Source organism: Gorilla gorilla, chromosome 7, assembly GCF_029281585.2.
Source record: "Gorilla gorilla gorilla isolate KB3781 chromosome 7, NHGRI_mGorGor1-v2.1_pri, whole genome shotgun sequence".
NCBI classification, from domain to species: domain Eukaryota; kingdom Metazoa; phylum Chordata; class Mammalia; order Primates; family Hominidae; genus Gorilla; species Gorilla gorilla.
This window is the reverse complement of record NC_073231.2, coordinates 109595835-109619861: the sequence shown is the minus strand read 5'-3', so window position 1 is coordinate 109619861 and position 24027 is coordinate 109595835. Positions and strand designations below refer to the sequence as shown.

The 24027-nt window shown below is 35.4% G+C and overlaps 1 protein-coding gene and 1 pseudogene across 39 annotated transcripts in view; both read right to left on the bottom strand.

Annotated features, from left to right (window-relative positions):
• Window positions 1–24027, bottom strand: part of RIMS2 (regulating synaptic membrane exocytosis 2) — a 752291-nt gene that overhangs the window by 467470 nt on the left and 260794 nt on the right. For all 39 annotated transcript variants that reach the window (XM_055348803.2, XM_031014115.3, XM_055348807.2 and 36 more), the window contains one exon: window positions 14732–15042. In XM_055348803.2, the coding sequence (XP_055204778.1) occupies window positions 14732–15042 (311 nt within the window). The remainder of the gene's footprint in view (window positions 1–14731; window positions 15043–24027) is intronic.
• On the bottom strand, window positions 10108–14718 carry LOC129524180 (small ribosomal subunit protein eS6-like; annotated as a pseudogene).

Here is a 24027-nt window from a genome sequence, read left to right as displayed (position 1 = left end):
GAAGTGAAAAAACTCCAAGCAAGCTGTAAGGTATTTGATGCCTTTCCCCATAATCTGCCCACCACGAAGTGTGTGGAATACTTCCCCCAACTCACAGTTTCTACACTGGATCTCAGTCCTGGAAACTGTTCCTTAACTCAATCAAAGGAGATGCCAAATCAGAGGGGCTATTCCACAGCACCATGCTACAGGAGGTATATTCCATAGATCCCCTGGGCATGAGCCCCTGGCCAGCCTCCCAACACTACCAGAATATCCCCTTTGGACTTTTCCCATTCAGTATGGTCAGCAACCCAATCATTTACTACAGCCAGGCAAACTTTGGCTTAAGGTACCATCCAGCAACAAAAAGAAGGCAGCAACCTAGAAAAAAAAATCAACAGGTAAACTAAAAAGAATCTCTAAGAAAACAAGTCAAGTAAAAAACAAAACAAGCCAGGCAGGGAAGATTGGAATAAATAACCTTTCAATGCAAAGACATAGAAAGACATCCCCAAGAAGCAATAGCAAACAGGAAACCATTATCTCTCCAAACGGACAAACCAAGGAACCAGCTACTGATGCCACCGAGAGAGTGACATGTGAGCTCTCTCACATAAAAAAATAGCAGTTTTAAGGAAATTCAGTGATCTCCAAGTTAACACAGAAAGCAATTCAGGTATTCATCTGAGAAGTTTAGCAACAATATTAAAACAATTTTTAAAAAACAGAAATCTTGCAACTGAGAAATACATTGGCTGAACTGAAAAAAATCATTAGAGGCTCTCAACAACAGAATGGATCAAGCAGAGGAAAGAATCGGAGAGCTTGAAGACAAGCATTTGAAAATACGATCAGAGGAGAAAGAAGAAAAACAATGAAAAATATGAAGATGATCTACATTAAATAGAATATTACCAGAAAAGACCAAATCTAAGAATTATTTGTGTCTAAGAGGGAGTTGAACAAGAGCAAAAGGTAAAAGCTTCAAAGAAATAATGTTGAAATTTTTCCAAAACTTGAGAAATACATAAATATCCAGGTAGAGGAAGGTCAGAGAATATCAAAGAGATTCGACCCAAATAATACTAACTCAAGTCATCTAATAATCAAATCCTCAAAGGTAAAGGATAAAGAGAGGATCCTAAAAGCAGCTAGAAGAAAGAAGCAAGTAACATATAAAGGACTCCAATTCATCTGATAATTTCAAGACAAATTCATCTGATAATTTCAAGGGATGTTAGAGGCTTCACACTACCTAACTTCAAAATGTACTACAAAGCTATGGTAACCAAATCAGTATGGTACTGGCATAAAAACAGACACATAGACCAATGAAACAGAATAGAGAATCCAGACATAAACCCATGCATTTATAGCCAACTCACTTTCTTTCTTTTTTTTTAAATTATACCTTAAGTTTTAGGGTACATGTGCACAATGTGCAGGTTTGTTGCATATGTATATATGTGCCATGTTGGTGTGCTGCACCCATTAACTCGTCATTTACATTAGGTATATCACCTAATGCTATCCCTCCCCCCTCCCCCCACCCCATGACAGGCCCCAGTGTGTGGTGCTCCCCACCCTGTGTCCAGGTGTTCTCATTGTTCAATTCCCACCTATGAGTGAGAACATGCGGTGTTTGGTTTTCTGTCTTTGCAATAGTTTGCTCAGAATGATGGTTTCCAGCTTCATCCATGACCCTACAAAGGACATGAACTCATCCTTTTTTATGGCTGCATAGTATTCGATAGCCAACTCATTTTCAACAAAGGCACCAAGAACATTCATAGGGTGAAAGGATAGTCTTTTCAATAAACTGTGCTGGGAAAACTGGATATTCATATACAGAAGAATGAAACTAGAATCCTATCTTTCACCATATAAAAAAATCAAATCAAGATGGATTAAAAACTTATATTGAAGACCCAAAACTGTGAAATTACTAGAAGAAAACATTGGGAAAATGTTCCAGGACATAGATCTGGGCAAAGATTTTGAATAAGGCCTCAAAATCACAGGCAGCCAAAGCAAAAACAGACAAATGGGATTCTATCAAGCTTAAAAGCTTCTGCACAGAAAAGAAAACAATAAACAAAATGAAGAGACAACCCAAATAATGGCAGAAAATATCTGCAAACTATCCATGTGGCAAGGAATTGATAACCAGAATATATAAAGAGCTCAAACAACTCAGTAGCAAAAAACCAACTAATCCAATTTAAAAGTGGGCAAAAGATCTGAATAGGCATTTCTCAGAGGAAAACATACAAATGACCAACAGGTATATGAAAAATGTTCAACATCACTAATAATCAGAGAAATGCAAATCAAATCACAATGAGATATCTTCTCACCCCAGTTAAAACGACTTCTTCAAAAAGACAAGGATAAGGGATGCTGGTGAGGATGTGGAAAAAGGAGAACTCTCATACACTTGGTGGGGATGTAAATTAGTATAGCCACTATGGAGAAGAGTTTGGCAGTTCCTCAAAAAACTAAAATTAGAACTATCATATGATCCAGCAACTGCACTACTGAGTATACATCCAAAAGAAATGAAATTAATTTATTAAAGAGATATCTGCACTCCCATGTTTAATGCAGCACTATTCACAATAGCCAAAATATAAAATCAACCTAAATGCCCATCAATGGATAAACAGATAATGTGACATATATATAGAATGGAATATTATTTGGCCATAAAAAGAATGAAATCCTGTCATTTGCAGCAACATGGATGGAACTGGAGGTCATTACGTTAAGTGAAATAAGCCAAGCACAGAAGACCAAATATTACATATTCTCACTCATGTAGGAACTACAAAAGTGGATCTCATGAAGATCTCTAGAAAGTAGATTGATGGTTACCAGAGGCCAGAAAGGGCAGAGGGAAGGAGCATAAGGAGGTTGATAAATGGATACAAATATACAATTAGATAGAAATAAGACCTAGTGTTTGATAGATCAGTAGGATGATACTAGTTAACAATAATCTATTGTACATTTCAAAATAGCCAGAAGAGAAAAATTTGAATATTACCAGCATAAAGATAAGATATTTAGGTAATGGATATCCCAACTACCTTGATTTGGTCTTTACATATTATGTGAATGTGTCAAAATATCCTATGTACCCCCAAAATATGTATATTATACATCAATAAAAAATCAAAAATACATAAATGTGTACTTTTCATGTCACTCCATTTTTTTACTTCTAACCTATGAAGAAAAGTAACAAACTTTTTAAAAATGTCAAAGTCGTAGCAAGTTTTGACATTTTTAAATGTCAGCAAAGAAAAGATAACTTAAAATTATATGCTATGATTGAGTTCCGAAGTTGTTACTGTTGTCTTTGTAGCCAGTTTATACCCAATTTTGTACCCATTTTATACCCAATTTCATGCCCAGCATGAAACAAAATTCTATTTTTATCTTTTTAAGAGAGGATTTTTTTTATGGTCCACAAATCAATTTTGATAACCAATGTCAGATCAAAATGCATACAGCCCATTTTAAAATACTTTTATATGCATACCATTATGAAATCAAATGATGAAATATTTTAACAGCTTTCAAATGGCAGAATTTATATTTATTTTCTGTCTATATCAACCCTAATTAGCATAAAGCACTGTTCAACTATATGCTATCTTAGACCTCAACTGTATTTTCATCACCAAAATAAATAAAATAGCTTTTTACTTAAATAAAATAGCTTTTATTTAAGTTATCTTAATTCCCAAGCAGGATATATGATACATATGCCAATAATATACTGATTTTCAATATGAAAGCCAGTACAAAACTCCTTTCATTCATTTATTCAGAAATTTCTATTGATGATCATTTTTCATTCCATGTAGAACAGCTGACCAGTGAAAATGTTTTGGAAAGACACAAAAGAATAGATATACTGAAAAATAGAGGCAAGATACTGGGATAGAGTTCATAGCATTTGAGTCCGTAACTCTAATTGTTTGTAAGGTCTCTCTTCATTCTTTTCCTGGGGTTCTGTCCTTTTAATTCTTCCTCCTTTTTTCTTATAATTCTTTCTCCTTTTTTCTTAAGCCTTTTTACTTATCTACTCATTCAGTCTTTCAACAACTATTTAATGAGCACCACTATGTATCAATTACTGTGTGAGGTGCTAGGAATACACTGATGAAGAAGATACACATGACTGTTGCATAATGAAATTTGTTTAATGTGTTCAATTCTTCCCTTGCTTTTGTAGAGAAAATCTAAATGTCTTAGTGTTGAAAAGCATTGGTTTTAAAATGCCTTTTAAAATGTCAACACTTACTAATATAGTAAAGTTCTTCTGTTAATGAAGCCAATGATTTACTTTTTGATTGCACACACATGTGCACACACAACTTGGAACTGAAATTGACTAAAATTAAAAAGAACAGCTGTTTAATCTAAAGGAAAAGTCATGCTTCACAGCTAACTTATAAAATGCACTTTGCACATCTTTGTCATCGTTGGGTTTTCTTAAAATAATTCTACTAACTTTTGAAATTGATGTTGCTTCTTCAACAGGTTTATTTTTTTCTTTTTGCAAGGATGTATTCTGTGACTACTAGCCCCCTAGTGGATAGCAAATGTCAACAAAAAATTTGTACAAGTTACACATTCATGGGTAAAAATGCATTTTCATTTTTAGCATCTTGCTGCTGAAATATTTATTGCAAATTTTTAAAATTACCAAATAATAAAATACAAAAATATTTATAAATTTACACTATACAATAAATGACAAAACCACTGGAGAAAAAAACATCCAGACTACCTTCTGTACATTCTATGACAGGACTGTTCAACCTCTATTTCCTACCCTAATTTATAATCTCCAACAACCTTATAGTCTCCCACCTCAAATGCCAAAGAATGGATCATGACTAAACTGACCAATACATCAAAAGCCAAATGGCACAGCAATGTCAAATACTTCTACCACCACCACCAAAGATCTTTCTATCACACTTCGTTTTAGTAGTGGTACCTTCATCCTGTCCTTAAACAAGAAATGTTAGCTGTCTTGTGTCTGAAAAGTTAGGGAAAAGATGGGTTATTGCTGATTATATTTCAGTTGAGAACTCTTCACCATACATGCATCCCACACAGGATGAAATCATGGCAGCAGCAGTATGTAAGTACAAAATGGAGACCTTCCAAACTCACCCCAGCTTATTTTAATGCAACTCTTAATAAAATACTTCATATAAAATCCAGAACAAATGTCAATCTATGAAGAATGCTGGGACAGCATGTGTAAACTGGGACTGTCCTAGGCAAGCTGGCACATGTTGCAACTCTATTTATAGGTCACTTAAATGAAGGAAACTTGACAATGGTTCAAGTTTAATTCAGTTGAAAATAGAAATAGAGATTCTTTTTTTCACCTAAAAATTGATATATTTAAGTTACATATTCCACGAGAACAAACTGACTTCTATGCAGTAAAACCAATTATTATACTATGCTAAACATCCTTTTTAAGAGAGATACTTTGTCTTTCAGAGCTCATATCATATTCTTGAAAATAGAAGTCTATTAAGCATTGGCCATATAAGAACAGATCATTATTTGTCTTCAAGTCTATTGATTAATCATCCTTTCAATAAAAGATAAAAATGCTATAGAAAAGACATCAGTCATGTTAAAGACATTTGTTATTTATTACAGCTTTCTCTCATTCATCATATGCACCAAGCATTTATTGAATGTGCATAATTCACAGAAAGTGGCACCAAAGACATAGCCATCTTTGTTGCCTTCTTGTTTCACCTGTATTCTAAAAAGTATAAGAAGAAATATCTAGGAATAAAGGTTATGAGATCATTTGCTTCCAGGTTATTAGATTCTTTTTTCTCCTAAGAAAAACATTGGTGATTTATTTTTTCTAGTTCCTTAGCTCTATAGTTTAACCTCTTTCTTAACCATACTTTGATTTCCTTTTACAAATTATTTCCCTTTACATCATTTTATCTTATTTCTCTCATGGTTATGCTATTTTTTCTTACCACATAGCTCAGATGACCACTTTGAATAAGAGTCATGGCAATCATGGCCATGATTTCATGAAAGCAGACTACCAAGATAGTCCTTAAACCATATGTAATGCACACTTAGTAAATTCTAAATACCATTGATTTGGTGTTAGGTACACTATCAGCATTCTATAAATATAAGCATCTCTGAATTTACTGAAAAAAATCCATTATTGAAACATTGATTATAAAGAAAATTGCATTAATTTAGACTCAATTTCACAATAAGTCTTAAACATTTACTACTAATAAAATTTCAGTGAAACCAGTGATTTTGAAATGTAGCAATTATGCACATAATTCTCCTTTAATTTTTTACTAAATATAATTTACATGCAGTTAAAAGTATACAGATCTTAAAAGTTACCGCTATAGTAGCCACTGACAAATACATCACCCAGTAATCCATACCCCATGAAGATACAGAAAGTTTTCATCACCCCAGAAAGTTCCCTCAAGGAAAACATTGTTATGATTTCTTTTCTATAGATTTGTTTTATCTCTTCTTGACCTTCATATAAATAGAAGCATATCATATGTACTCTTTTGTGTCTAGCTTCTTCCATTCATCACAACGATTTTGAGATTTATCCATGTTTCTGTGGATAAAAATTGAATTATATCTTACGTACTCTTTTGTGTCAAGCTTCTTCCATTCATCACAATGATTTTGAGATTTATCCATGTTTCTGTGCATGTAAATAGTTCCCTCACTTCATTGATAAGTAATACACTTATTTGAATATACTTGAATATACCACAGTTTGTTTATCCATTCTCCTGTAGACATATGGGAAGTTTCCATTTTGGAAATTCTATGAATGAGACTGCTATAAACATTATCATACAAGTATTTTGTAGATATATTATTTCATCTCTCTTAAGTAAATACCTAGGAGTAGAACTGCTGTGTCATTGGGAAAGTACATATTTAATTTTATAAGAAACTGTCAAACACTTTTCTAATGTTTAGACCAGTTTATTATTTATTTATTGAGACAGAGTCTCAGTATAAGAAACTGTCAAACACTTTTCTAATGTTTAGATCATTTTAATATTTACTTATTTATTTATTGAGACAGCGTCTCACTCAGTCACCCAGGCTGGAGTGCAGTGGTGCAATCTCAGCTCACTGCAACATCTGCCTCCCGGGTTCAAGCAATTCTTGTGCCTCAGCCTCCTGAGTAGCTGGGATTACAGGCATGTGCCACTGCGTCCAGCTAATTTTTGTATTTTTAGTAGAGACAGGGTTTCACCATATTGGCCAAGCTAGTCTCAAACTCTTCACCTCAAGCGATCTGCCTGCCTCGGCCTCCCATGTTTATACCATTTTAAATGTTTTATACTTTCACTAGCAAGATATTAGCGGTCAAATTCCTCTGAATTCTCACAAAAGGTAAGTGTTGTCAGGATTTTTGTTGTTTTAAATCGTAGGATTTCTAGTGGGTATATCAAAGTATTTCCTTATAGATTTGTTTTGTTTTTTTAGATGGAGTTTTGCTCTTGTCACCCAGGCTGGAGTGCAATGGTGCCATCTCAGCTCACCGCAACCTCCACCTCCTGGGTTCAAGTGATTCTCCTGCCTCAGCCTTCCTGAGTAGCTGGGATTACAGGTATATACCACCATGCCCAGCTAATTTTGTATTTTTAGTAGAGATGGGGTTTCTCCATGTTGGTCAGGCTGGTCTCGAACTCCTGACCTCAGATGATCTGTCTGCCTCTGCCTTCCAAAGTGCTGGGATTACAGGCATGAGCCACCGTGCCTGGCACTTGATAGTCTTGATTTGCATTTCTCAAATAACTAAACACATAGGACACTTCTTGTACCTACTAGCAATTCATATTTTTTTTTATAAACAGCTTATTCCAATTTCTTATACTTTAGGCTTATTTTAAGTTAATGAACTTTAAGAGTGCTTTATATATCTTTTTAAGCAATATGCATTTTAAGCAATAAGCAAATATTTTCTCTTGAAATTTCTTGAAATACAACATGGTTATACAGTTTCTTAATGGTGTCTCAATGAATAAAGTTTTTATTTTGATGAAGTCTAATTTGTTGTGGATTTTTTTTTTCATTTTATAGAATTAGTGCTTTCTGTGTCTTGTCTAAGAAATTATTGATTACCCTAAAATTTGGAAGAAGTTCTCCTCTAGTTCCTCCTACAAGCTTTACAGTTTTAGCCTAAACCAAGATCAAATAATATTCTCCAATATTTTCTTCCAGAAGTTTTATAATTTTAGCTTTTACATTTATCTCTATGATCCACTTTCAGTTAATTTTATACAGTAAAAAAAGTAGGCTTCAAATTTTTTTGCATATGGATATTCAGTTATTCCAGCACCATTTGTTGAAAACACTATCCTTTCTCTACTGAATTGCCTTTGCCTCTCTGTCAAAAATTACTTGTCTATACATGAATGGCTTTATATATAGACTCTCCATTCTGTTTCACTGATCTATTTGTCTTTATGCCAATGCCACAATGTTTTGATTACTATAGACTTATAATGTGTTCAAATCAGGTAGTGTTATGCCTCTAACTTCGTTCTTCCTAAAAGCTGTTTTGGTTATTTCAAACATTTCTATTTTAATTTTAGAATCTATCTGTATATATAAATCAAACTGGGGAGAAAGACATCTTAACAATATTGAGTTGTATGATCCGTGTACACAGTTTATCTTTCTATTTATTCAGACTTTCTTTTATTTCTTTCATCAGTGCTTCAGTGTTTTCAACATACGGACCTTGTGCATATTTTGTTAGATTTATATCTAAGTACTTCATTTTTTGGTGCTAGTATAAATGTATTTTGTATTTTTAATGGTCTTAAAGTTTTTTTAAGTTTCCATTTATAAGTTTTTCCTTGCTACTATTTAGAAAGATAAATGGTTATCAGACATTGACTATATTCTACAGCCTTACTCTAGTAACAATTTTATAGATCCCATTAATGTTCTATATAAATAATCATGTTCTCTGTGAATAAAGTGTTAGTTCTTTCTTTTCAATCTAGATGCCTTTTATTTTATTGTGCCTATTGCATAATAGTAAATCCAGGCACTATTATTCCATTTGTACTAGAAGCAGAAGTATTAAGCACATATTTTGAATATTATTTTTATTTTTAAATAATCAATGTCACAGAGATATTTGGAAAGTCATAAGTACTAGATAATAAGGAAATGGTGATTACCAAACTGCTAAATATTCATCATATTGAACCTACCTTAAAACTTTACAGTTTAGATCCAAGATAATTGTTTTATATTTTTATTACCCTTGGTATTTTCATTAAGCATCATCATTTAAGCAGAAAAATGTAGAAACAAATACTACACTGACATTCAATAAATATCTGTTGAATGAATGAATTATAACAATGAATTATAATATGAATGAAGATGATCCTGCATTAATTTGTCATACAACTACCAGTTATGGGAGGAAAAAAATAGTGAAAGAGAATGCCTTCAAGTTTATCTCATGGCCGAGGAGCTTAAAATACAACACAATAAAGAATTTTAGAACTGGAAGTCTTCTCAGAATTTAGACTGTCTTTTCCCATTCCAGAGATGAGAAAACAGGACACACAGAGAAAAAAATAAACATCTAGAAATGATGACACTATGGGGAAAAGGTGAGAACAGGGCCTAGGTTTTCTGACTTCTAGTTCTTTCTCATCTACCATACAAACTATCCATATTTCTTACTTTTTAACTTCCCTAAATGTTGTAGAAACTGCTACAAATTAAATAGTAAAATTTTGCAAATAAATTTTCCTACATTTCACTAATTTGCAACTATGAAAATTATGAAGCATCCAACTTAAATAATTTCAAATGTAAGAAATATCAATTAAATGTTTTTAAACAGTTTTACTTTAGTTTTCACTAATTTTATTTTCTTAACGAGAAAAAATTCCAGTTTTAAAATGTATTTCACAAGTTATTTTGAAATAAAAACATACTTGAAACTCAAAAATATTTTGCATCTAAGTTGATAAAGAATTGCAATTTTATGAGTATATGTTAAGTAAGTATTCACCTACTCAACGCTAAGGTTTAAGGCCAACTTGATATTCATTCATTCAATAAATACTAATGGCCTATCTGTAAAACACTGTACCAAAACCTGTGAGAGAAATAACAAGTCATTTAAAAAGGTCAAAACTACTACATCATGTTATAGATTAAAGCTCCTTAAAAGAGTAACATACTTTTCTGTTTCAAATATAGTTATAAGTCCACAGAGATTTAAATTAAGTTGAGCTGAAGCTTCTCTTTCCGAAGCCACTGGTTTCTGAATGGTATTGAAAAAACAAATTACTAATGCTTCAAACTGAAATTATATTTCTAGCATTACCTTCATTTCCCTGTCCAATTCAAATACTGCAATAAAACCCATTCTGATAAGAAAGAAGAAAGAGAGACAGAAAGAGAAGGATAGAAGCTGGCAGGCAGGGTGGGAGACGAAGGAACAAAAAAAAATAGGTTTAATTAAAAAAATTTAAATGGTGACAAAAGAAAATGGGCAAAGGGAGAAATTTCTACAACACTAAGAGAACTGCTCTCTAGGGCAGGGATTGGCAAACTTTTTCTGAAAAGATCAGAGAGCAAATATTTGCAGGGGTTTTTTTTGAGACAGAGTTTCGCTCTTGTTGCCCAGGCTGGAATGCAATGGCACGATCTTGGCTCACTGCAACCTCCAGCTTCCAGGTTCAAGCGATTCTGCTACCTCAGCCTCCCAAGTAGCTGGGATTATAGGCATGCACCAACAAGCCCAGCTAATTTTTGTATTTTTAGTGAAGACGGGGTTTCACCATGTTGGCCATGCTGGTCTCGAACGCCTGACCTCAGGTGATCCGCCCTCCTCGGCCTCCCAGAGTGCTGGGATTACAGGCATGAGCCATTGCACCCGGACTATATTTGCAGTTTTGAGACCCATATGGTCTTCCACAACAACTCAACTACGGAATTGCAGCTGACAGCAGCCGTAGACAATAAATAAATGAACAGGAGTGGCTGTGTTCCAAAAGAACTTTGTTTACAAAAACCAAGTGGCAAGTCAAATTTGGCCCAGGTTCATAGTTTGCTGACCCCTTGCTGTAAGGGAAGAAATTCAAAGGACTCAATACTGGCTATAGATAAATGTCTAATTAACTACTGTATAATCTGCATTTTAAAATAAAAGAAATACTCTTTAAAGTGTTTCCCAAATAAAAGTGTATGTAAATTACAATGAGTTCCATTTTCTTGGCATAACTACCAAATCTGATATTAAACTCTAACTTCTTTCCTGACTAAAAGTAATTTTTGTGAACAAAAGGAGCCATTGGTTGGGCATTTGTAAGGTTTGGAAAGAAGATATACAGTATGCTTTTAGTCATTAAGCATGAATTTATTAGTAATAGTAGCCAAAGCACCAGGCAAAAGAGAAAAGAATAAAAGGAACTACAACCTGTTGGCTCCCCACAATAGGTCAATTTCAATTGTTTATTCGGGCCAGTACTTGTAAGTGAAAGAGGCATTAAAGAATATAAGATTTTTATTTGTTCTCATTACCACCTTCTTCAAAGATTACAGACAGGCAACCGGGCACGGTGGCTCACGCCTGTAATCCCAACACTCTGGGAGGCCGAGGTGGGTGGATCATCTCAGGTCAGGAATATGAGACCAGCTGGCCAACATGGTGAGACCCTGTCTCTACTAAAAATACAAAAAAATTAGCCAGGCATGGTGGTGGGTGCCTGTAATCCCATCTACTTGGGAGGCTGAAGCAGGAGAATCGCTTGAACTCGGGAGGCGGAGGTTGCAGTGAGCTGAGATCATGGCACTGCACTCCAGCCTGAGCAAAAAGAGACTTCTGTCTCTAAACAAAAACAAACAAACAAACAAACAAACAAAAAACAAAGATTACAGATAGGCTTTACCTTGTCTATGATGAATTAACTACTCATAAATTTATTGAATTTATTTTTAACACGCATAACTTCCTGATGAAATGCACTCCAAAACTTAATATTCTATTATGTGACCTAGTGCTTTAGTATTTCATTTTAATCTTACTAACCCTGCCTCTCTAAGCTCCACAAAAAGCTATCTCATGTGGTTAATTTTTAAACAAATGGAGTCTATATTCCTATTATCCTTTTTTTTTTAGTCTGATCTTATCGATTTGTTATTCAAAAAATCTTATTTCTGACTGGATTCAGACTTAGAAGTAGAAGCTTGCAGACAGGAAAGTCTGCATTTCTTAGCAATTTGTTCCTGACGCTTCTGTTTAGCCTCCTTCATTCTCTTGGCCAAAAGTTAAGCATATTCTGCAGCCTCTTCCTAATTTTTCTTAGTATGCTGCTTCTCCAGAGCAATATGGCGCCATTTGTGCTGCAGGACACATGGAGTAACAAGACGCTGAATTTTGGGTGCTTTGGTCCTACGTTTCTTACCTTCTTTGTTTAAAAGCTTTCTTACAACATACTGGTGGACATCATCTTCTTTAGAGACATTGAAAAGTTTGTGGATTCTGCTAGCTCTTTTGGGCCCCAGGTGACGAGGCACCGTAGTATCAGTCAATCCAGGAATATTTTTATCTCCTTTTTTTACAATAACCAAGTTAGAGCGCTCCGACTGGCATCAACAATGCAACCACGAACTGATTTGCTCTTTCTTTCCCCAGTTCTCCTTGGTCTGTAACAGGAATGGCCCTTACTCATTAGCAGGCGGACACGGCCATGAATCAAGACGCCCCGCTTCATGGGAACCATTGTTTGTCATTCCCACCACTGATTAGGACCACATAACCCTTCCATTCTTCAACCAGAGCGTCAGCAGCAACTTCTGTGGCCATATGCTTCTCATAAAAAGTGCAGAGTTTGCGTTTATCATCCACTTCAATGAGTTTCTGGCAGCCAGTGGCTGGGAAGGAGATGTCCAGCTTCATCTTGAAGCAGGTGAATGCCTCCAAGGCACCACGAAAAAGAGCCCATTATTCATTTTACTTAGTCATTCATTCACTCATTTTTAAAAAATTCTATCTCCACTGGTTATCTATTTTTTTCATATACCTTGACCATTATAACTGCCATTTGGGGAACTTTCTTGATCTCTGAAGTCACTGTGTAGCAGATACTACCAGCAACCCAACCACATTGCCTCATCATTCACCATTCCCTACATAGCAAAATCTGCTGACTATAAGTGTTTGTTACACTCTGCCTGAGTGCTTTCTCTAGCCAGTGAGTTTCAGAGAGTTAACAATTCCCAGGATCAGCCCTGGACCAACAGTAAAGGAGAGCTGATAAATTAAATACTCCAACTTCCTTGTCCTCTATATAGGATAACTCTGAGGTCTTTCTACCCAGTCTCCCAGAGGAAGTCCCCACAAGATTAAGATGATTGTTTTCCCCAAAGATAGGATTACATGTACTGTTCCCTTTTACTACTTTGCAAAAGAACTGGTGCAGTCATTGTTTTCTTTTTCTCTCAAGATCCAGCAATGTATTGGAGTGGTGACTTTAGGCACCATCTAAAATGACTCCCAGTGGTCTTACTTGTTAGAACTGATACCCAAGAACCTACCATACTATATGTACAATTTAGATTTGTTTCTGCAGGAATGCATGACTTTGTACTTATTCAACACAGAAATGTATCTGCTACTTCTGGGCAACAGAAATAGTATAAACCAGATTTAAATTTATCTTTATTCAAACGGAAAAATAAGGTATAGAAAAATAGGCCGGGCACGGTGGCTCACACCTGTAATCCCAGCACTTTGGGAGGCCGAGGTGGGCAGATCACAGGTCATGAGACTGAGACCATACTAGTCAACATGGTGAAACCCCGCCTCTACCAAAGTACTAAAAATTAGCCAAGCATGGTGGTGCACACTTGTAGTCCCAGCTACTCGGGAGGCTGAGGCAGGGGAATCCCTTGAACCTGGGAAGCAGGGATTGCAGTGAGCCGAGATTGTGCCACTGCACTCCAGCCTGGTGACAGAGCGAGACTCCATCTCAAGAAAAAAAAAAGAAAGAAAAAGAATCTTCCCATCAAAATCCTTTATTCTCCTTCCAAAGGTGGGAAATATAAGAGCCCTATGTACTATTTTAAGTATCACACTTTGAACACGAAGAAGCCCATAGAACTGAGCCAAAATAGTTACAACAGAGTTACCACATGGATATATCAAACTCATGAAATCCTTCACTATAAACCTGATGTCGGATCTGCATATACTTGCTTGAAAACCCACATCATCCTTCAGCCCAAGATAGAACCTTTGGAGATATTGTTAACCTTCCCTATTACCTTAACTCCCACTTCCAACTAGTCCCATCAATCCAACCTCTATAAAGAGTCTTATAGCCATCTCTTCTTCATTCCCATTAGTCCAATGCCAGTCTGTCTTTCCTTTGACAAAAACTTCTAAGTTACCTGTTTTATTTCACTTCTTTATGCTGGGAAATCTATCTGATAACCTAACACTCCCATATCAAATCTAAGATAGTTCAAACCTATGATAGGTCAAGTCCTGAACATCACATATAGTATTTATGTAAAACATATGAATGTTTACATTACTTAGACAACTCACCGTTGCCTAAACATTTCATGTATTGTTATCTCTGTTTGGAATGAAGACTAAAAGTAATACATTTGCCTAAAGATTAAACAAAATGTTTACCTGTCTGAAGCTATGTCACTGGCAATGTGATGCTTCACGCCTGACCCATTTTTAATAGAATCCTGTCTTGTGAGCCCATGAGATCGACTTTTCTCCACTGCAGGTACAGATAAGTCACCTGAGGGTCCTTGGAACTGGGTCTGCTCATGTAGTTTTGGTTTCTTCTCCTGAGGTGCCTCCTCATTTCTTAGCCCTCGAAGAACCTTTTGATCAGGTTGCTGTGGTGTATTAGATCCACTATTATAAAACCATGCTCCTGATTTAGTGAGGATTTCTTGTTGTTTTCGGCACAAATTACATACCCACATAACCTGCACATGAAGACATAGGGGGAAAAAATTAGTGTTCCCAAAAGTTAAAAACAAATAAAAAGAGACAAAAATTCAAGCAAACAAAAAATTACGTGGTTATCCTTCTGAAGTTAAAACATAATCCTAATTAACTGCTACTGTAAATTAAATAATATATACTTTTAATTTTTCTGAATAATTCTAATGAAATAGTCAATATTTATTGACCACAGAGATAGCAAACTGGAGTCCTAAATTGCTGATTGTTCATTTGTATTATTTAATTAGTTTTATTTAAATTAGAGGCATTGTGTAATACACAGAAAATAGATTTTGAAACTAGACAGTTGGGTTTAAATACCAACTCCAAAATTAGAAACTTTGCAACTTTCAACAAGGAACTGAAACTTCATATCTATAAAACTTAGTTTCCTTAATGATAAAATAGGGAAATAAAGATGATAATTTCCCTGTATTTTGAGGCTGAATATTAGAAATAATTTATTTAAAATATCTAGAATATTACTTGTTATAAGGAAAATTAGCTGTTAGCATTAGGTTAACATTCTATCAGCAATTATATTCTTAAGGGGGCTTTTATTTTTTTCAAGTAGCACCTAATGGCTAAAATAAAGCTACAAGCTTTGTTGATCCTCTATAAAAAACCAATTAATTGCTAATAATTTATACTAATGCATCTGATGTTTTTACTGTGGCAAAAGACACAACATAAAATTTGCCATTTTAACCATTTTTAATTGTACACCTCAGTAGCAGTAAGTATATTCACATTTTGAAACCGATCTTTAAAATTTTTCCTGCAAGATTGAAACTCTACACCCACTAAACAGCAACAGCCCTTTTCCTCTCCCCCAACCCCGGCACAACTATTCTATACTCAATTTTTCTACAGATATATTTTTCAGATTCCAGAAATCTAAACATATTGTAATTAATATCTCTGTGGCCAGAAAGGCCTTCACCCTTTTCTGAAAAATCCTTTTCAATTAATCATTTAAAAAGCCATATTATCATAAAATAACCGTTCATAATTCAAGTGTGTGAGTGCTAATGTTTTGTTTATGTCAAATACTTACTCTTACACAGCTCTCCAGGTTGCTAAACATTTTCTCACATAAAATAAATTACAACAGTATAGATAATCACAGTAAAAGTTTCAACATGGCATTTTCAACTGACACAAAAATGTTTTTGTAAAATACCATGCACATTTTTTACCTTATTGTCCATTATTCCATTTCATAGTTTGTACAGATCTTATCACACAACACTGTACTTGCTCATTTTTATTATTTTGTTCTTTCATTGAATTGTATATACATTTCTTTTCTCCCCAATTAAATTTGAAGTTTATTGAAGGCAGGAACTACATCTTCTACTAGCATAATAAAACCTTATAAATTACAGAATAGTAAGATATAATAAATGTTTGCTAAGTTTAGGTTGTTTAAAATTCTTCTGGGGGAAATATGGTAATAATATATTTGATATTATTAAGCCAAGATGTATGTTCATTAATTTCCTAAAGAATTAGTCATAAATAATATCAATATATGTATGTATTTTATTTTTATAAAAGTATTTTGATGTGAAAACACCATTATCTCACTGAAATTAAAAAGAATATGCCTCAGTTCAAATTTCTTTTGCTATAATTAGTTTTAATAGACATGAAATATATCTAACCATCAACAGTCTCAAAAATGAAATTTGAGCCAGCATCTCAGCCTTTTGATGCCATCTTGTGACAAACGCAGGTACTGCATATCTCTTTTAAAAAGTCACGCAAAACAGAACCACAAAATTATGTAAAAATAAATGAAGTTTGAATTTCAACTTTTCTGTTTTAAACAAGTTGTTATTTATGCTTCAGTGATAATCTATTCTAGATTATTATAAGATATAAATTTATCTGAATTAGGTCACACTCAGAGTACTGAAGAAGAGCATCCCTTTGTGCCTGGTAATTAACAACAGAAACGAGAGCTTGTGAGACAGACAATTATCAAATCACTATCATCTGCAGAAACAGCATTTGCTGCTTTGTAACAGTTGAAAAATAAAATTTTTCACAAAGTAAGCAGGTTACTTAATGTATTTCAGAGCAGAGCTTCTCAAAGAATATCCCTGGGAGAATAGCATCAGTATCACCAGAAGTGCCGATTCCCAGGTCCCACCCCAGACTTACTGAATAGGAAACTCTGGGGCAGTGCCCAGCAATATTTTTTCCCCAAACCCTCCAGGTAATTCTGATGTTTGCTAACATTTGAGAACCACCGGTCTATGGCAGAGATTCCTAGTTCAATATGTTAAATGGGTTACAAGTATGCTCCTCAGACTGGCTAAGACCAAAGGAGTTCATACACAGCCTTGTCAGTTTACCTTAGTGTGAACTGCTGACTGCACCAGTCGTATTGTTTCTGTGGAGCCCAAAATGAGAAAAAGAATTGGAAACACTATCAGCTTAATTTTCCTCATCTGTTAATATCTAGTGAATATTAATATAAGACAGATGAGCATAAGGTATGAAGGATGATGTCTGATTCCTATTAAAGACTCTCCATGTGTTAATATCCTTCTCACATTGCCTGGGCTATGCACACTGCTTGTTCCTTTTCTGACTAGATCATTTGTTCCTTCCTAAATCACTAGCTCCTATATCCTTCCTTTCCTCCCTTCTTCCCTCCCTTATTCTATATCCCTCCTTCCCTTATCCTATATTCCTCGCTTTCTCCCTTCCTTATTTCCTTCCTCCCTCCCTTCCTTTCTTCCTTCTTCTTTTTTTTTTTTTCCATGAAACAGGGTCTTACCTTGTCACCTAGGCTGGAGTTCAGTGGCACAATGTCAGTTCACTGCAGCCTCAACCTCCCAAGTTAAAATGATTCTCCTGCCTCAGTCCCTCAAGTAGCTGGGAGTATGGGCATGTGCCACCACGCCAGCTAATTTTTGTATTTTTGTAGAGATGGGGTTTCACTATGTTGCCCAGGCTGGTCTTGAATGCCTGAGTTCAAGCAATCTGCACACTTCAGCCTTCCAAAGTGCTAGGATTACAGGTGTGAGCCACCACGCCTCCTAGTATTTTCCTATTCATATATTGACACCCTGGTTACCTTTCTTTTCTTCTTCTACCATCTCCTCCTACTCTTGGATTAATAGTTTATTAATCCTTTAAGCTCAGGAATTCCGGATCTACCCACATCAAGTACTGTCATGTGCTGCATAACAATAGTTCAGTCAACAAAAGACCACATATAGAAGGGTGGTTCCCTAATATTATAATACCATATTTTTACCATGCCTTTTCTATATTTAAATATGTTCAGATACATAAACACTTTTAATTATGTTACTACTGCCTACAATATTTAATACAGTAACATGTTGTACAGGTTTGTAGCCTAGGAGCAACAGACTATATCATCTAGCCAAGGTGTGTAGAAGGCTGTACCATCTAGATTTAAGTACACTCCATGATGTTAGCATGACAAAATTGCCTAATGATGCACTTCTCGGACTGTATCTCCATCATTAGCAACACAATTGTAGTACAGAAAAACTGATACTTTCACTTGTAGCCCTTTACACAGATAGCAGCTTAGCTTATAAATTGGCGACGGTATTGAATTACCTCTCACACACACCAATACCTCTCATAAATACACATATGTTGTGAAATGATTTTTCATTAATTGACTATGAAATGATTAATAGCTATTAGAGATAAATTCTGTGTCCATGGAACAAAATTTATCTAATTTGGCAATAAAGTCACAGGCCTTTTGCTAATAGAACCCTTTAACCAATTAAGTTAACCACATAAGGAATGCCATCTAAAATATGTTAGAAATATATATGCCTATAAATCTCCCTGGTTAGAGACTATTAACTGATTCTCATAATTACCAAAAACATCTAGAACCTGAGAATACAAAACACACAGGGTTCAAAATTATAAATTATTATTACCTTCAGTCCTAAATATGTCAAAATTTTAAAAATAATATAGAAATATTAAGAGATGGAATAATCTCTAATGACCCAAATTTGTCACTTACTTCCATATGTTTTATTCCATAAACATTCTTAGGAATGTTAGGAAAGGAAGGGAAAAAAACTAAGGAAAATACAAATATCTTTTTTAAACCACAAAAATAATAACCATAACAGCTGCAGTGAATACTAAAAGAAAGCAAAAAAAAAAAAACTTACATTAGGTATATACAATAATTGAGAGCAATCTAAAGGTCTGCAAAATACTATGATTTTCTTCTAAACAGGGACAAAAAAATAGAGTAATTCAAAAAAGGGAGGGATTATAGTTTAAAGACTTACACTAACGAGACCATAGGCCAAGCTCCTATGATCCAGCTAACTGCACAGAAAAAGGAATTCACTAGACTCTACCCCTAACCATTGCCAACCAGCTTATAAATATGTGTGCATTTGTCAGAGAAGAAATAAGGTAAAAGAGTATAAATTGATCAAGTAACCATTACATAAATAGAAAATTGTGAAAGATTCTGGCTAGCTATTCAACAACTTATTTCCTTTCCTCTTAGAAAACTACATTTTCCATGTTATCTTGGGCAGCCATGACCATACAATTATATTCTACCAATGGATTATAAGTGGAATGGGTGTGCCACTTTCATAAACTTTTAAAAATTCTCATGTGCTATCTTCATGCTGTTCAGCCAAGACCTTGGAGATAAGGAAGCCACAGGAAAAAAAGGTGCCTGGGAACCTGAATAATCACTAGGAGGAGAGCACTCAGCTGATCAGCTTACCAGTGTGGACTTCACATAGGTGAAAACTAAACTTCTACTAAGTTGAGCTTTAAAGATTTTTTGAGTTTACCTTCTATAATTGATAGCATTACCTTGACTAATTCACAGTCTTTTTAAAGTACATGCTTATTCAATGTGTATTACTAGCACAATCTTGTATGTGAAGAACAATATATTACTAGGGCATGAATACGAAAGAGCTTCGGTGTTGTTCACTAACTCATGAAAACAAATTGTGTGCTTTCTCCCTAACTCCACATTCCATGAAGTAATGTGGGTTAGCTTGAAATCAGCTGTGGTGGATGTATTTAGACTAAATAAATTGGAAAATGCCAAAAGTCAGAGATTTTTCTAAAAGAGAGCTGGTTGTTAGCACATACGAACACACCAGTGACTATAATATATTCACCACATTCTACTAAAAGAATAATATTACATTTAGTTTAGTAGATAAACTTAGATGAACCTATAATTTACCATAAAAATTAATTGAAATCATAGAATTCCAATTTATTTATAGATGGGCAAGTAACTATTAACACCAATTCATTATTTATTTACTTATACAATATTTACTAAATGGCTACTATATGCCAAATGCTATGCTAAGAGCTGGTGAATAAAGCTCAACAAATATACGCTTTGCTACAGAGTATAAAGTGTAGTAGGGAGACAATAAGCAAACAAATAATTGCACAAATATTGTTATAATTATGATAAATGTTACAAAAGGAATGCAGTCCCACCATAGATCTTTCCCTCTGGCCCACATTGTGTTTGGAAAAAAACAAGGATGCAGAGATCTGCAAGAGGTCTGGAAATCCAGAGGCTCAACCAGAGCATTACCCTAAAGCATTCCCATGATCAGATCCATGGTGTCTGTGTCTCTAAAAAGGCAGAATTCAAGGGTAGCTTGTGCTACTAAACTACAAGCCCTCACCCAGCACTGCCATGGTGGATTTTGAAAGTAGACACATTGGCTCGTATCCCAGAAGGTTAACATTTTCTAATAGGATTCCTTAGGCAATTAAGAGATACTGTCATCTGTAAATACTAAGATTCTGGATTACAAAACAAAAATCAGAAATTTTCTTCATCTGATGCCCCTGATACAAGCAGCAAGACTTTCAGATTTACCATGAATTGTAATCACAGCATTTCTAGCAATAGTCACACTTACAGGCTGAAGCAGGAAGGAATGTCTGATGGGTCTTCATTAAATCTCTTGGGAGGCAACAGCACATCCTCCTGAGAGCTTTAACCTTAAGCATTTCCCAGTCTTAGCTGTTACAAACCCTTCTACGTTGGCTATCGCTGTGGCTTTGAAAAATTTACTCACAAAGAAAGGTAGCTTATTTATTTCTCTATTTTTGATCTGATTTTTCTCAACAGCACACTTGTCAGATTCTTCTTTAAAGCTACTCAGTAAATTGTAGTCCAATAAATAATAGCTCCTTTGGACAAGTTCTCAATTTCTGATATTTCTGCTCCTTTTTTGGCTGTTCTCCAAGAAAGTATTCAGGTGTTCTGTGAGACTTATGCTGCTACACAACCTGCAGCTCATCCAATCGATAGTCTGATTCTTCTCAACTTAGACAGACTTGCACTTCTCAATAAACCTGATCTCACTTTGGTTCCCACCAGCACTGCCAAACACTTAGTCCCTGAATGATCCTCTATTCCACTATGGCAAAAGTTGTCTATTCTGCAGCTTCTTCTGCAAAGTCATCTCATCCCTCACTATAGATAGGTGTCATGTCTAGGACATGTAGTTATGCTCATGCCACACTAGAACAAAGGACAGTTCTGGAAGTCAAGTCTGGCCTTTTCTTGGCCTTTCTTTTTTCTTTTCTTTTCTTTTTTTTTTTTTTTTTTTTGAGACGGAGTCTCGCTCTGTCGCCCAGGCTGGAGTGCAGTGGCACAATCTCTGCTCACTGCAAGCTCCGCCTCCCAGGTTCACGCCATTCTCCTGCCTCAGCCTCCCGAGTAGCTGGGACTACAGGTGCCCACCACCACGCCCGGCTAATTTTTTGTATTTTTAGTAGAGACAGGGTTTCACAGTGTTAGCCAGGATGGTCTCAATCTCCTGACCTCGTGATCCACCTGCCTCGGCCTCCCAAAGTGCTGGGATTACAGGCGTGAGCCACCGCACCCGGCCTTCTTGGCCTTTCTTAATCATGATCCACTGCCAAGTTCATTCTGAAGTATCTATGCCCCTGATGGATGCTAGGGCATCCCGAAGGGTGATTCCCTTCCATGGATCTCAAATAATAATAAGAGTAAAAGATGCCCTTCAATTTAACAAAAATGCATCCTCGTCCTGAGTCAAAGCCTGGAAAGAAGAGACTGGAACATACCTCTAATCATCTACTGGCCTCACCTGTCTTCTTTCTCCTCCCCTACAATGTAGAAGAATAGAAGAAACAAGCTTTTCCTTGACTGTTCTTTTCTGTATACCTAACACTTTCCCCAAATACCCTCAGCTTGAAGTAATGAGCTTCAGTCTCCCCATTTCATCAATTTCATCCATTAAGCCATCCATTGCCTTAATGGCAAAGGAGAAAAAAGATGCCGGCTTACTGATAAAAGAATCTAAGTAGGAGGGCAATTATAATATAATATATGTGTTACACTGTGCTTTGAACATTGTCGGCTATGTTCAGAGATTAATATCTGCCTAAGAACAAAGTATGGACCAGATACACCTCGAGAAAGAGAAGTCCTGGTAGCTTCTGGTTTCTGGTAAAATGGCTGATTTCCCAGCTTTAGGCAGGAGTTGTGGGGTGGAAGGAGGAAGTCTGAAGAAGATGGAAAAGGAAGCCTGGGCTGATACTTAAAGAGTGTTAAAAGTGGCCAAGCATGGTGGTTCACGCCTGTAATCCCAGCACTTTGGGAGGCCGATGTGGGAGGATCATGAGGTCAAGAGATCGAGACCATCCTGGCCAACATGGTGAAACCCCATCTCTACTAAAATTACAAAAATTAGCTGGGCATGGTGGCACTTGCCTATAGTCTCAGCTACTCAGGAGGCTGAGGCAGAAGAATTGCTTGAACCTGGGAGGGAGAGGTTGCAGTGAGCCGAGATCGTGCCACTGCACTCCAGCCTGGCAACAGAGTGAGACTCTGTCTCCAAAAAAAAAAAAAAAGTTAAAAGTGCAAGTTTTGAATATAGCAATATCAACCAATAATAGCTCTCAAAAGAAACAGCACAACAGATCAAAGGTAGAAGGACGTGGAGTAAATATCAGAAACTAGAAAACAGATGGTTTAGCAAGTCATAAGGAACAAAGCATGGGACTGCTGAAAACAGAAACTGCTGCTAAGGTTGAACTTTAACACACTATTTAAAGCATGTTAGTATTAAGCTATTTCCTTTGAAAAGAAACAGATGGCAGTATCAGAATTATTGAGGGATTCATTCAGTATGTGGGTACGCTCCAAAGAAATAGCAAATGAAACTCAAACAAATTAGAGAACTGGGATGGATAAAATTAATAAGTATTAATTTCTGTAAACTTACAATAAATAACTGGTTAAATCAGAAAACTGAAACAATCAGATAATTAAGTAGAAATTTTAACAGCTTCATAATTAGTATGATGAGTACATGTTCCAAGTTTTGACAATTTTAAATGCCAAATATTAATTAAAAGACAGGAAATGATAATAAAAACAAGACAAGCTGAAAATACAGTCATACATTATGCCATGAAGTTTGTATTACTAAAAATTTTAGATATCTACACTATTATTTATCAAAACAAAATACAAAATTGCAAAGAAATGCAATGTAACTTGCACGTAAAGCCTCAGATAAATTATAATTAAAATTATAGTCAGTTTCACCACTTTGCCTAAATTTAAACTTTTAACCCTCTCTATTACTTTTCCCAAACTCTATTTTTCTCTACTTATTTGTAATTTGTAAGTAATTTGTTTTATGCCATGATATAAATCTAAACTTTTAACCTTTTTTCTGCTAAAAGCAGACATGTCTTTCAATAGAAAGACTGTTGTTTCTACACCCAGAATTTTAACTTATAAATGAATAAATAAAAGTAAAAAAGAAATGAAAGGAAATTAGGAGAGCTAAAGCCTCAGGTCTACTATGTCCCCAGCCAAACAGCAGGTACCAGTGAATAAGAGCACAGGTCTTGTGGTTTAACAGAACTAGAAGTGCTGCATGTGAAATGACAAA